At 45.5% G+C, this 11,901-nt stretch overlaps 1 protein-coding gene across 2 annotated transcripts in view; it reads left to right on the top strand.

Moving 5' to 3' along the window:
- Nucleotides 1-402: 402 nt before the first annotated feature.
- Nucleotides 403-11,901, top strand: part of TAFA1 (TAFA chemokine like family member 1) — a 364,814-nt gene continuing 353,315 nt past the window's right edge. Inside the window, exons 1-2 of one of the 2 annotated variants that reach the window (XM_044451694.1) lie at nt 403-1,072; nt 3,726-3,846. In XM_044451694.1, the coding sequence (XP_044307629.1) occupies nt 3,729-3,846 (118 nt within the window). In that variant the 5' untranslated portion in view covers nt 403-1,072; nt 3,726-3,728. Of the gene's footprint in view, nt 1,073-1,346; nt 1,843-3,725; nt 3,847-11,901 lie in introns of those variants that run through there. The other variant, XM_044451695.1, reaches the window with a different exon arrangement.

Genomic DNA, 11,901 nt, shown 5'->3' with positions numbered 1-11,901 from the left:
CCTGCCTAAACATGCATAAGATCGCACCCTTTGGCGAGGGTGGAGGGCAGTAGTCCGAGATGGCCACTGCTCACACAGGCTAGTGCCGCCCCCACCCCCAAATCCCCGTGTAGCCCCCACAGAGGATCGGGATTCAGAGATGGACCCCAGCCCACCCCACTCCCCCACCCGCTTCCTCCGATGACTCATCGGGCGCCTGCCCTTCGGAGAAGTTGCCTCCCCAGTTGGGGGGGCTCGGCCGCCCCTTCTCCAGCTGCCTTCCGAGTCTCCTCTACCCTTCCCTTTGGTGGCGGCGGCGAGGAGGCGGAGAGAGCCGGCCGCCTCGCACGGACCGCGCTGCATCGGCGCTCAGCCCTGCCGGGACTTCAGAGCAGCCTCCCTCGGTGTCAGAGGAGACCCGGCAGGTGAGGCGAGGCCATTCGCCGCCGCTTGCCAAAAGAGGGCCGTGTCCCTTTAAGACATGTGATACTTTACCGAGCCTGGGATGTATTGAAATAGACTATCGGCACTTGCCGTACTGTATAGGCGATCTGTGCTTTTCTACCTACATCTGCTTTTATTCCTCGCTGAGTGCCCTGGCGGGAGAGAGAGGCTGCTGTCTCATTAAACAGCCCCGATTCTCTTCTGTAAGTGCCCTGGAAGCTGCAAATTATCTCAAGATCACTTCAAAGGTCTCATCAAGCAGAAGGTGACGCTCGAAGATGATTTAAAGGTGAAAATGACAGGCTTTCCACCCTTCCACCCTCGGCTACTTTTCTGACGAGCCTGTGCCAGACCGAGGCTGAGAAGGGAGAGCTCGGATGCCTTCTTTACTCTTGGAATAGCATCGCCGACGCGCGCGAGAGAGACCCCCAAACCCAAGCGAAGCAAAGCAAAACAAACCAAGCCACCATCCACTTTTGTTTTCTTCCTCCTGAATAAAAGGATTCCCGACCGAGAAGACCGAGGGTGACGCTGCTTCTTCCCCCAATTTATTGTAATTCCCCCCTTGGGGTGCAGATGGATTTTAAAAAGTGCTAAGTCTTTCCAATGAACGCTAATAGAGCGCTCTGCTTGGGGTTGGAAGACTCAGGTAAGAAGCTTCTCCGCGGACTTGAGATGCAGAAAGCCTCCGCCGGTCCTAACGGAAGGGACTCGCTCTCCGTTGAAAAGGGGTTTAATTAAGGTCTGATCGGATGGTCTCCGGGTGCCGGAGAAGGATGGCTGGGCTGGGAGCAGCGGCAGAGCGCAGGCGAACAAACCCACGAAAGGGGTTAGCCAGGGATGCTGGGTTTGGGCAAAAGTTGCTTAAAATAATATTGTTTGGAGATGGCTGTTGAGAGGCTGGCAGTATAGGAGAGGGGGGATTTCAACGCATGTCTTCGACATGGGTAAGGATAATGCTGCTGGGAAGAAAAGATAATGAAGGCGGAATCAGCACACCAGAAGCTCTGGAAGTTTTGATTTTAAAATTCTTGCTTGGTTTTAACCGCCCTCCCGCGCCAAACACACGCCTAGACCTTGCCTTTTCCTCACCGCTTAGCTGAGTATGGGAAAAGTTCAGGTTCAAGCGACACACTTCTCTCCTTGAAATATGAGGTCAGTTCAGAGCCACTTATCCCAGGTGATTTCTTGGCTGATTGCATCACAAAACCAGAAATATTAGAGTGTGTGGGATCCACAAACACACGCACACCGGCTGCTAAATACTCCTGGAAGAACATCACTGGGAGGAAAGAGCTGGGCAGGGGCAGGGAAGATTGCCTGGACACAAAAGGGTGTGCGGTGTGTGAGTGCTGCGGGAGAGAGAGGCAAACCACAGGCAAAAGTAAACAGCCCTGCGAAGAACTATTTATATACTGGGTAAGTACGTCAGATAGACATAGACGGGAATTAAGTAGCATCCTGCTGATAGAAATTATGTTCGGCTGTTTTCAGAAAATTGCCTCTTCTATGAATTACAAACTTATCTCTGGTCCATTCGGGAGTGGTTCCACCTCTGGAGAACCCCTGATATGCCTGGAATTAGAAGAAGAAGAAAGCAAAACAGCCAGCGACAATCTTCTCCTAGCCTGACTGACACACTGCCCCTGATTGGAAGGTGGTTATTCCACCTTTAGCAAGCCCGGCCCTGGGTCACTTCTGACTCTGGCTGTAGCTGAAGCCCAGCAGCTACAAAATGAGAGAGGCAAGGACACACACACAGAGCAGGAGGGAGGGAGGGAGGGAGGGAGGGAGAGAGAGAGAGAGAGAGAGAGAGAGAGAGAGAGAGAGAGAGGAGGTTGATTTGAGCTAAGAAGTCTTTCTCTGAGAGGAAAAAACTGATGTTCAGCTGATTGGATTATTAGATAGAAAATGCCATCTTGTCATTGGCTGTTGAAGGAGTGCGCCTGAAGTTTGATTAATCTGGCTATGTGAAATGCAGCAGAAGGTGTTGTTAAGAGAACTGGACCGTATGCAGCATTGCCAGGCATTAAAAAATCTGGCAATCCTCGAAGATTTTGAGGAGAAACTGTTAAACTTATAAAGTTTATGGGTGCATTCTCTCTCTCTCTCTCTCTCTCTCTCTCTTACACACACACACACACACACACACACACACTCAGTCCAGTTTGAACAATAATAGATGTAAGTGCAGAAATCTAGAAAGGTATCAAGTGATGACTCATGTCAGTTCTGGCAAAGAAAGATCTCTTGCTTTTCTATCGAATCTTTCCCACTTTTTAAATTAATCTGATTTCTGAAAACAGCTTTTTCTTTTACCTATGAAATTCAATCCAGTCTTACAAGCTTGGATCAAAGAAAAAACAGCTGATCTCTAAAATAAATAAATAAACAAACAAACATCCAGGAATTAGAAGAACATGATTCTGAGGAATAATTACTTTGCTTAACAGACAACATTGCAATTAAAATGAATAGGTTTAGAAATTAAAAACACATCGGTCCCAACTGGAGAGGCATTGGACTGGCTGGATTGTGAAAAGGAAGTGTGATCGAAGCATGTCTTGGCAGTGATTTCCAAGCTGCTATTAAGCAGGTGTTGTGTGAAGTTCTGAGACTACCTATTGAGTCACGTCTCTTTGTGTATGTCAACAGGCACCTTACTGTCCTAAGGTGCAACTGCCAAAAGCGAAGGATTTTCCCGGCCATTCAGAGCCGGTAAGAAGGAAATGGCCTGAGATGCCCTCACCCTGCTCCATGCTGTTGTTCTGCTGTAGAATGGAAGTCACCCTTGCAAGTGAGGGGCATCCACTGAGATAGTTGCCAGCCGCCCTTGCATATCCAAGCAGAAACCGAAGGAGATGCAGCTCTGCATTCAGTATATACTTCAGTGCAATGTTGCTTTTCATTCCTTAAAAGTGTAAACTGCAGGACAGAAATTTCTTAGTTTCTGTCTGAAGGGTTCCCTGTGGAATCTACTGCGGCATGAGCTTCTGTAGGCTGGAACCAACTTCATCAGGTGCATCCTGGCTTCTGTTAACCTTGGACGTCTTTTACCAACAGTTTCATTTATGTCCCTAAATTATTAAAAGTTCATTTAGAAGCAGCCTTCTTAAAACGTTCCTGTAGACACACTCTTTGCTATTTGACAACTGCAGCCTGGGGAAACAGAAGGGGAACAAACAGATAAAAGGACACATTCTTGCTCCATGCACTGCAGCTCAGATGCAAAGAGCATTTGTGTGAGCGGCATGTGGGTTTGCTTGCTGTGGGTGCTAATTCTTGTCTGATGTCCCCTTTAGAGAATGGCCGTGGTCTCTGCAATGTCCTGGGTCCTGTATTTGTGGATAAGTGCCTGTGCCATGCTGCTCTGTCAGGGCTCCCTTCACCACACTTTTCAGCAGCATCACCTGCACAGACCAGGTAGGACCAGCCACATGGCGGATACTTTTTGATGCAGCTGCTTTGTCATACTGGGTTAGAACAGAGATGCATGTGTACATTAGGAGCATGAGTGTCTAATGTGTTTTACATCTACAGTTCTGTGACCTGCTTTCCTGTATGACACTGTAATCAACTTAATATTTACTCACCTGGTGTGAAAACAGACTACCTATTTAAAGGTGTGTGTGTTTTCTGTCAGTTTATGAAATTACAAAGAGGGTCACCATGGGAAACCCATTTAGAATGTAATGTAATCTTTTTCTTATTCAATTGTTGTGTTTGCGTGAGTCATAAGAATAAACATTCTGTAGAGAATGTTGGCTTATATAGCTCAAGACCATTTTGGTTTGGTTGTTCATTTGCCAATTGTGGTATAAGGCTCTCCCACTCCAAATACACACATCAAGGACCACTTGGTCAAACACAGAAGTATCTGGCATGTGTACTTTGGGGATCTAAGGGAGGTGACGATCGCTGCTTTTCAGCAGCATACACACAGTAATGTGACATCCTTGGAAGTATTGAGAGAACCCCCCAAGGAAACGCTTTGCATTGCACCTGACCACAAAGTTCAGAATCGTTTCAAGAATGGGTAAAGAAAACCTTTAGCAGTGTGTCATTCCAGTCCTAGCCATGCCTACTCACAAGTAAACTCCATTGTATTCAAGGGGGCTTTGTGGCTGGGGGTGTAGCCTAAGCTACCCCTTTGAGATCTTTTAATTCAAGCCTTGTGAAACTATTCTTTCCAGAATGATTTCACTGGGTAAGGTTGTAAACAATGGTGAGATTTGGCCTACATTTGTCAAAGATTGTTATTTCTGGTTATTGGGCTGTGTGTGTGATAAGGTGAACAGTATTTTCAATGCTACAGTGTACAATTGATGGTAAAGCAGAAAAAAGGCTTTTTTGTGTCGGTGAAAGAAATCAATTAAGGTAAGATTGAGTCTAAGGTATTTCATTACATTGTCATTCCTCAAGTGGAGATCAGCAATGCAATATTTCAAGGCTGACTGTTCATGTGTAACTTGCTTCATGGGTTTACTCTCCAGGAAGGGATCGATTTGGATGCAGTGCATTTATAAAGTAGGGAAAGCCACTATCCAAGATGCCTCTTGGAGGAAAAGGAGATGGACTATTTTCTTCTCTTAGAGTTTCAAACATGGAATGTCTTGATGATTAATTGTAATGCACGATCTAAAAGCAAGTTATTTAAATAGCGAGAATGGATGGGTGGAATAATGGGAGCAGCCTTATGTAGAAAATCATTGCGAGTCCAGTTGATGGAAGATTCAATTACACATCTCCATTGGATCAGATATGGATGATGGAAAGTTGTTGTTGCTTTCTTCATAGCTGTTTTCTAGGCCAGAAAATAATAGCCTAGGAATCTTCTGACTTTATAAATGGCTGCGAAGTCGATTGAATGATAGTCCAAAAGGATCATAGAGAAATTAATCATGGACAACTTTCCCTAGATAAAGCCCATGAATGGTGGTTGCATAATAGCATAGCTGTGCTTCTATGCCACCCTCAAGACTAGTGGAGGACAAGATCCGAGTGGATTGCCCAGTGTATCCCATGTTCGGAAGCTCAAGTAGTGATTGATCATGTATGTGCTGCTGCTTCATCACTGTCATTTTAATTGTTAGGAAATAGAACAGCCAGTTTGGATGTCTTCCTCTGGGAGTCTTCCAAAGAAGCATGCACATAAAACAGAAAAGTATGAGTGACATTACACCAGAGGTAGCACACATTGATAAACAGGGTTCTAAATGAATGGGTGGTTGAAAGAAAAAGTGATCATCTTTTTTGCACCATCAGTTGTAGACATGAGTGACATGATGGGAGAGTGAAAAAAAGTGGGATAGACCCTGTGGCATTTTGCAGCATTTCCCTAAGCTTGAAAAATCACCTCCTTTATGAAGCTAGAAGAGTACAACACAGGGCGCATACAAAGTATTGGAGAAATGGGAAATATGACATATCGTTCAATGAGCAGCAATACAGACGGGGAAGGTTTTACAGCTGCCTCATCACCTGCTTAGGAACAGCAGAGCTCGTCCTCTTGTGAGACTTTCTGAGGCAGCCAGCCTGCCCCCTGCGTGAGTAAGATTGATGGCGTTCTGATCCCAGGCAGCCAATTTCAGTGTTTCAAGAAACAATCCACTGTTTTGACGGATGAGTGGAATGTGACGGAAATGTTCACCCCATGCATTCAGGTAGCTTCACATCTGGACTGGACAAGCCACTGGGGGTCCTTTAGAAAGGTGCGGGGGTTTGGACTTTGTAGGGTTGGATTCTCCCTCTGTGTGTGTGTATTCATGAATTTGTGGTCTGATTTAAGAATGCAAATGGGGGATGCACATAAAAATAAATGAAAATGTGTTAATAATGAACATGAACAGGAGTTTTAATATATTCAGCTGTAGTCCCCAAGCGATTGCTATTTTTCATATTTATATTATTAGGAATGCTTCATTTACTTTGAGTTAGCCGCTTTGAGTTAGCCACTGTTTAAAGAAGATTAAAACACTATGTTGAGGAAAAAAGTGAATTAAAAATGGGAGAAGACGACTCTATGCATAATGTTCCTATTTAATACCATTGTATTCTGTTTTGGTACGGTAAAAACGGTTGTAATTAATTGTCTAGTTCACATCCACCCCAGCTATCATGATCTCTTGACATTTCATTGCAGTCCATAACTGTTGGTGGGGACCTTAATGTGTAAGAGGCGAGAGGCCTCCCAAACCATTAAATGCAGCAGTAGAGCTACTGGAGAACAGGAAAATGGAGAAAGTTCTGCTCTGTCTTCTGAATCCTTAACTTCATAAATTAAATACTTTCTTTAAAGACCAGCATATTAAGTGTCATATCATTTAGTGAAGTGAATCTACTGCTCCTGTATTTAACTAAGGAGTGGGCTGTGTGGGAAAATCAAAGCCTTTCTTTAACAGAATGGTTAGTGTGGTGATTTGGGAACAAGGACCATGTTGAATTTCAAAGTGTTTCATTATATATGCAAACAGAGGTGTCCCCCTCATTTCTGTCCCAAAATGTTCCATGGCGTGAACTGGCTTCATAACTGAGCTAAGATGTGGATGTGACACATGGGCTGCGTTCACAAACCATGACAACCCATCACGGGCAATAAGCCATGGTGTTCTGATGAGGGCAGCCGAAGAGAAAGCTGGTTGGGTCCCCTCTTCTCCCCTTGGTGCCCCCACAGGCATCCCATCAGACACTATGGGGAGAATGAGTAATTTGCTCCTTCCTCGCACGGCTATGAGCCATTTTGAGCTTGCTGTTGCTTTATCTTCTCTTTAAACCATTTCGCTGAGGTGCAAGGAGAGTCTCTGAATAGCTATAAGCAGTCCCTTCAGAGTTTCTCAGGTACATGCTTGGGGGCTGCCCAGGTTTGCCCAGCCTTCTTTAAAAATTGCCCAGTTTTATGTATTTAGCTGCTGCACTTGTGCAGTTGTAAACTTTCACTGTTGTTCAAGTCTTGCTTGGGGCATTGGGCTGCGTTGGCACCTGGAAGAGACTCCAGATACATTTCCCCCCATTTTTCTTTACCTAGACAGTTGACAGGGGGTGAGCAAAGAAAAATGAAAGGCACGAGGTATCTTTGGCTACATTTGGGGGGGGGGGTTGTACCCAGTTCACAGGTAGATCTTCATCTTCCCTCCCCCTTTTATTTTCCAAGGGAGTACACATCTTGAGTTTTGATCTGAGTGTCTAGGTGCTAAGAAAAATGCAAAAATTCAGGTTTTGAATATATCTCTCAGTATAAAACCCATCCATTTTCCACCCAAAGAATACTAGCAAAGGGTCCCAGAGTTTTCATAGGGGTGCAACCTGACAAGAACCAAAAGAGTGGAAGATGAGGCTCTTGCTTCAACCCCCACCCCACCCCCATACCCATTTTTGCAGCCAAATCGTTTTTGGAACTTTGCTTTTAAAAAAAACTTCCGTGAGCTGACAAGGAAAAAAAAAATATTGTGGGGAAGAGATATTTGTAGACTCTTCTGGGCAATGACCACAGTTGGTATCAGAGTTTCATTTTTGTGCAGCTCTAGCTAAGTTGTTTTAATGCTTTGCCCAAATTCTTAGCACATTATTTCTCAAAAGGTGGGTGATCTCAGACAGCCCCTATAATGTGCCACTATTTGAAGGGACTGCTTGTAATCAGCCCAAGGAGGATTGCAGAAGCTGGTCTGACAGCCAGATTTCCTAATCTCAAACAAAAAATGGGGGTAAAAGCCATGGGAAACCCAAAACTGCTTGTGGCAATGGGAGGAAGTGGTGTGCCCCCACTAGCTGTCTCCGAAGGCCAAGTGTTCCCCAGGAGTCCCGTCGCAAGGGGGGGGGGTGCTTTTGCCATGGGGTGTACTAGCTGATTCCCTGTAACCAGTCACCTGGGTTCGAACAACATGACAACAATCCCTACAAAAAACCCCGGGTTCTTTGAGGTGGCTTGTTACTTTGCACGAATCAGCCAGGGTTCAACGTAACACAACAACCCACTATAGGTCCCTGTTGTGTGAATTCATCCAGGTTGTTCTACATCCATTCCTGCATCCCCTTGTAGAATGTGATTGGTTATACTGAACCTTGACTTGTGTTTGGTTCCACATCTAGGCGCTTGTTTCCACACACAAATTGTTGCCACTAAGCCAGAGTTATGCTGCTGCTGTTAGTGACATGTGTCACCGGCTCCAAAAGTGGCTGGGGAGGAATGCTGGATAGGATGAATGCCGTCACCAACACAAATAGCACAAAATAGCTATGAATGAACATCTTGCTACATGTATTCTTAGACCTTCTTCCAGCTGGCTGTGGTATTTTCTTCTTACGTTAGTGAAAAGATTACACAACAAAAAATCGGTTTTGGATAGTTGCGCACATGTAAATTGCACCTATGTATTTTGACAGTCAACCACTGCTTGCCCTTTTTGAGACTTCCATGGGAAGGGGTTCTTTGCAAGGTTGCTGCAGGCAACTTGAACCAGAACTGTGTAACATGCAGCTGGGAGACTTTGCAGGGTCAATGCTAACTTGCCATGAAGGAGCAGTGCTTGAGGGATTCCGTCCCTGAAGACTCTGACATGAACTGAACCGGTCCTCTCCTCTTGGTGGATCAGAGCATTTGGGGCTTTCCCAAGACATTCGACTATCTGAGGCAAAGGAGAAGAAATTTCACGTACAGAAGCTGAGTGGGACAATTAAATCTTCAGGATGTGGCAAGAGGCTACCCTGTTGCCACACGGCCATGGGCAGTGGACTAGCATGGGGGTGCAAGACAGGGCCGCCTGGCTCATCCGACTCAGTCCTCCAATGCTCACGGGGGACAGCCCCTTCTCGGTGCCTGCCACCTGCGGCCATTGCCCCACACCGCCAGCCTTGTATTCCCAAGGCTTTGTGCTTGGAAAAATTGAGAGACATCCCCTGGCTCAAAAATCTTCAAATGAATCGTGCGCTTCATATTTCTATGGAAAACAAATGGTGGGATAGGTATTTAACATGTGACTTCTGGGAGGATTCTATTAAAAAAAAGATTACTGCAACACTGGGAGAGAATGAGCCTATGAATTAGCCAAATCCAGAGGGACAGAGACCAAGAAGAGGCGGCTTTGTTCTCCCCCGGTATTGTTTACGTATTTGCAGCATTACTACGCTGACACATGAGATAAAGTTCTCAGTGTGGCTTACAACACTCATATAGGAACATATAAAATCGGAAGCCACATAAATAAACAAGAGAGAGAGAGATTGAGATTGAGAGAGAGTCACAGATAAGCCAGACTTAAACAGATTTTAGAAATAAGAAGCCCCAACTGCAGGAATTATTGAAAAGAAAGGTGAGCAAACAGTAGCTCAGAATCTACTGATAAATCTCTGTGTGATTTCTGATCACTTTGGTAGGATTCCTGACTTAGTCATTTGGTGATAACAGCAAAATGCCTCCTCCTTCTCACTAAGTTGCATTGCTAAAATGGGAAAAAAGCCATCTAAGTCCTCCAACCAGCATCTCAGAACTGGCTTTGCTCTCCCTGCTTGGGAAAAACTCATGATACACAGCAGGTTCCCTGCCTGGATCATGGTCTGGAGAAAGACCAGCCAGCACTTTGGCCAAAGAACCACTGGTCCTCTCTTCCGATGTCATCCGGGATCTGATTTTAGGAATGATTCCTAAATTCTCATGTATACATATAAATCAGCAGATGCCAATTTTATGTAAACCAGTTTTATCTACTTTTTTGCATTAAGTGGCCGACCCAACATAGCTAAGGCCACTTTAGGCCACACTGCATGGAACTGAACTAAATGAATTAGCCTGTCTAATGAAGATACAATAGATGTGCATTTATGGCTTGACTGCATAAATGTATTAATACATTTATTAGTTTCACCTTGTAGTATTTGCAATAAACATTGTAGTCAAGTACATTCCAATGGTCTTTAGGAACAATCTGGATTTTTGGACAACTTCCTCTGGTGTCAGAAGAAAATATTCTCCTTATTCTGTGTTTAGGTAGATTTTGAGGATTCCTCTTTTTAAAAAAATGCTTGGTCTCAAATACTAGAGTTGTAGTTCTTTAGGTTTCCATAATCAGCCCCAGACCCCTAGAAGTAAATTGAGTGGATGCTAGAAATACTAAGATGCCAAACCTCATATGGCTCTGAAGGAGGCCATGGTGAAGCCAATGTGAAAAGCGCTAACCTGTACCCAGATGGTATTAATAACTATCAGCTGGTAACCAACACTCCCTTTTTGGGCAAGGTGCTTGAGTGGGTGGTAGCGGGGCAGCTCCAGGCACTCTTGGATGTAACTGATCATCTGGATCTGTTTCAGTTAGGTGTCATGCCTGGTGTTTGAGTGGAAACTGCCTTGGTCACTGTGGAATGAGCTTTGCTGGGAGAGGGACAGGAGGAGTGAGACCCTGTTGGTTCTTCTGGATCTCTCAGCAGCTTTCGATACCACTGCCCATAGTATCCTTCTGGATAGGCTGGCTGGGTTGGGAGTGGGAGGCACGGCTTAGCAGTGGTTCTGCTCCTACTTGGCCGGCCAGTGCCAGAAGGTGGTGCTGGAATATTACGGCTCTGCCCCATGGCAGTTATGCCACTGTGGGGTCCCCTTCTACCCTCCATGCTGTTCAACATCTACATGAAACCACTGGGAGAGACTTTCTGCAGGTACGAGCTGAAGTGTCATCAATGCTCTACCTCTCCTTTTCATCTAATCCAGGTGAGACAGTAGGTATCCTGAATCACTGCCTGGGCAAGGTATTAGACTGGGTGAGGGCCAATAAATGCAGACTCAGTCCAGGTAAGATGGAGAGCCCTGTTGGTGGGTGGGTCCTCTCTCCAGGTATGTTATATTCAACCTGTCCTGGATGGAGTCACACTCCCGATAAAGAACAGGGTTCATAGTTTGAGGGTGCTCTCAGGTGCAGAATTGTCTCTGGAAGCCCAAGCAGATATGGCAGCATGGAGTACCTTCTACCAGCTGATCCATCAAGTACATTTCTCCCGGAACAGACGTGGCCTCGCAACAGTGACCCACACTCTGGCAATCTCTCATGTGGACTCTTGTAATGCTCTGTATGTGGGTCTGCCCTTGAAAATGGTCCTGGGACTTCAATTGGTTCAAAAGAGGGCAGCAAGGCTGCTCACGGGACCGGGAGGCACTGGAAGGCACACATCACCCTAGTACGCTACCTTCTGTGTTGAAGCCTGAGCCTAATTTAAGGTGCTAACATTAACATTCAAAGCCCCAAATGGCTTGGGAGCAGGATATCTGAAGGAACTCCTTCCATACTAAGATCATCACCTGAGGTCCCTCTCTGAGAGCCCCCTCTAAAAGGAGCAAGGAGGGTGGCCACAAGGGGAAGGGCCTTTCAGTTGTGGCATCCCGTTTATGGAACCAGTTTCTGAAGAGGCGCACCTGGTGCTGACTCTCTATCCTTTCTGGCACTAGGCAAACCCCTTTTTATTTTCCCAATATTTAATAGTTAAGTTCTGTACTATATA

The sequence above is a fragment of the Varanus komodoensis genome, unplaced genomic scaffold (assembly GCF_004798865.1).
Source record: "Varanus komodoensis strain SLA01 unplaced genomic scaffold, ASM479886v1 scaffold6_4, whole genome shotgun sequence".
Lineage (NCBI taxonomy): Eukaryota > Metazoa > Chordata > Lepidosauria > Squamata > Varanidae > Varanus > Varanus komodoensis.
This window is presented reverse-complemented; position numbering and strand designations above follow the sequence as displayed.